Raw genomic sequence first — 2,495 nt, 5'->3', positions numbered from 1 at the left:
ATAGCCTGTCTGATTTAAGCACTGACACTTGAGAATAAAGCACTAGCGATGAATGATTTAATGAATGCTATCCAGGATGTGGGTAGCAGCCAATTAAATTAGGGATTATACTAAAATAGAACGTATCTGAAGCTCTTTTCTTATCAAGGGCAGTTAGTAGAGCTAGAGGTCCAGTAAGCCCATTCCTAAAACACGATAATAAAACTGTCATCTGCATAGAGCACAGGGCTTATTCTCAGGGAAGCGAGAGAGGTATGCAAAGGGGTATTGTGGGGCCGGTGGTGTTCAGGGAAGATTTTCTGGAGGAGGCAGAGGCAATCATCCTGGACTCTGGGGAACCTCTGGCTTCAGATAGTGGCGGAGGTATCCTAGGCAGAAGCAACAGAATGCTTAAAAAGCAGAGTTACTATAAAGAGTGTGTGCATAAGAGTAGGTATTTTCTGGTAGAAAAACAAGAGATCGGTTTGAAGAAAGCAGCAGGGTCCAGAGCATGTGGAATTTAACCAGGAGATGATGGGGACGTACTGGGAGAGTTTAAGTAGGCAAATGTAGAGAGATCACTCTGGCGTCACAAGTGAGGAAGGACTGAATAGGGCAGAGACTGGAGCAGTTAGAAAGGCTAGTGTTACAATCCACGTGTGGGATGAAGGCCTGTGGAAGTGAAGGGGAAAGGCTGGATCTGTGAGATTTAGGAGAGAATCTCTGGAACTCGATGCCTGGATGGTGGAGGAGATGAAGGGCGAAGGAGGAAGAGGCCATGGTGAGGAGGAACATGTTTGGGGCAGTCTCAACGTCAGATATGTTATCTGGGGTGCCTGGGTGATAACCGAATGGAGGTGGTTGGTAGTTCCAAGGACACCATGGAGGATATGGCACAAGGACAGAACTAGCAGAGCTTGATGTCACCAGTGGAAACACAAGGCCTGCAGAGTACGTGTACTGGGCACCTAGTGACAACAATAAAAGCAGCTTGCAGGCTGCGGTGTGGGCAGAGGCAGGTTGAAGGGAGCTGAGCGGTGAGAGAGTATTTCTGCAGGGCAAGAGAGGCAGCTGCAGAGGGGTGGATGTTGGTGAGAGGGTGTTTGTGTTTAGCTTTAAGATGAGACCGACTTGAGCATAATTATGTGCAGAGACAAAAAGGGTTTGTAGAGAGGAGGGATGCATACAGGCCTTCGTCTGTCCGTTAAGCATTACTAATGTGAGATCTATCTCCAAATGAAGTAACTATGGAAAAACACTACTGTCTAACCCTGTGCTATCTGATACTGGAGACACTAGCCATATGTAGCTTTTAAGATTTAAATTAATTACAGTGAAATGAAATGAGGTTTCTGAGTTGCCCTAGCTACATTTCACGTGCTCACTAGCCACATGTGGCTACTGGTTCCTCTCTAGATAGCATGGATATGGGACATCTCCGTCACTGCAGAAAGTTCTATTGTACAGCACTGGTCTACTCCATTTTTAAAACAAAAAGTGCCTGTGGAATCCTTAAATTGTGCAGTATTGTATTATGAATTTATTCTAAAAATATAACCTATATGTACAGTACCTTCGGGCATTCATAATCCAATAAAAATTGAAAAAAAAAACCTATAAGAAGTTTGGGTTTTTTTTTTAAAATTTAGATTAAGTATCCTCTGACTTGATAAGGTATTGTCAAATTTAATCAGTTTCATGCCTTTGAGAGCTTTTTATTCTTAAATCTACTAACTTCTATTTAAAAAAAATTTTTTTTAATTTATTTTTTACAGTGGGGGTGGAGGGAGGGACACAGAGAGAGGCGGGGACAGAAGTTCTGAAGAGGGCTCTGTGCTGACAGCAGAGACCCTGATGGGGGGGCTCAAACTCTCCAACCGTGAGATCATAATCTGGACTTAAGTTGGATGCTTAGCTGACTGAGCCACCCAGATGCCCCTCTACGAACCCCTTTTTAAAATTCCGAGTGGAGTGATCCTGGTATTGCACATATGCATAGCTCTTGAAGATGGGTCTTACTCTTTTTCTGAAAACATTTTCAGATGACACACCAGAAAGCTCACTCCTCTCACCAATGCCATCAGAGGGAAGGGCCGCCTCTCCTCCCAAACCACCCCCCGCAGATGCCTCGGCAACTCCAGTTGGTAGAAGGGGCCGTCTGGCCAACCTTGCTGCAACTATTTGCTCGTGGGAAGATGATGTCAATCACTCATCTGCGAAGCAAAACAGTGCACAAGAACAGCCTGGTACCACTTGTTTATCCAAATTTTCCTCTGCAAGTGGAGCATCTGCTAGGATCAATAGCAGCAGTGTCAAGCAGGAAGCTACATGCTGTTCCCACAGGGACGGCGAGGCCTCTTTGAATAAAGCTCCATCCTCCAGAGCTGTGGGTGCATCTTTGAATAATGCTACAGTTTCCAGCTCTGTGGTAAGTCATGCAGTATCAATCTTTGGAAGTCTTTTCCTTTTCATTATGGGTGATAATGTGTATGGATGTGTAGGTACGTATCTTATAT

At 44.6% G+C, this 2,495-nt stretch overlaps 1 protein-coding gene across 1 annotated transcript in view; it reads left to right on the top strand.

Moving 5' to 3' along the window:
- Positions 1 to 254: 254 nt before the first annotated feature.
- The window catches only part of ANLN (anillin actin binding protein), a 37,970-nt gene continuing 35,729 nt past the window's right edge, over positions 255 to 2,495 (top strand). The window contains exons 1-2 of the mRNA XM_029918359.1: positions 255 to 363; positions 2,022 to 2,407. Of these exons, the coding sequence (XP_029774219.1) occupies positions 255 to 363; positions 2,022 to 2,407 (495 nt within the window). The remainder of the gene's footprint in view (positions 364 to 2,021; positions 2,408 to 2,495) is intronic.

This window comes from Suricata suricatta, chromosome 2 (assembly GCF_006229205.1).
Source record: "Suricata suricatta isolate VVHF042 chromosome 2, meerkat_22Aug2017_6uvM2_HiC, whole genome shotgun sequence".
NCBI lineage: Eukaryota > Metazoa > Chordata > Mammalia > Carnivora > Herpestidae > Suricata > Suricata suricatta.
Note: the sequence above shows the minus strand (reverse complement) of the source record. Positions and strands in the feature narration are given on the sequence as shown.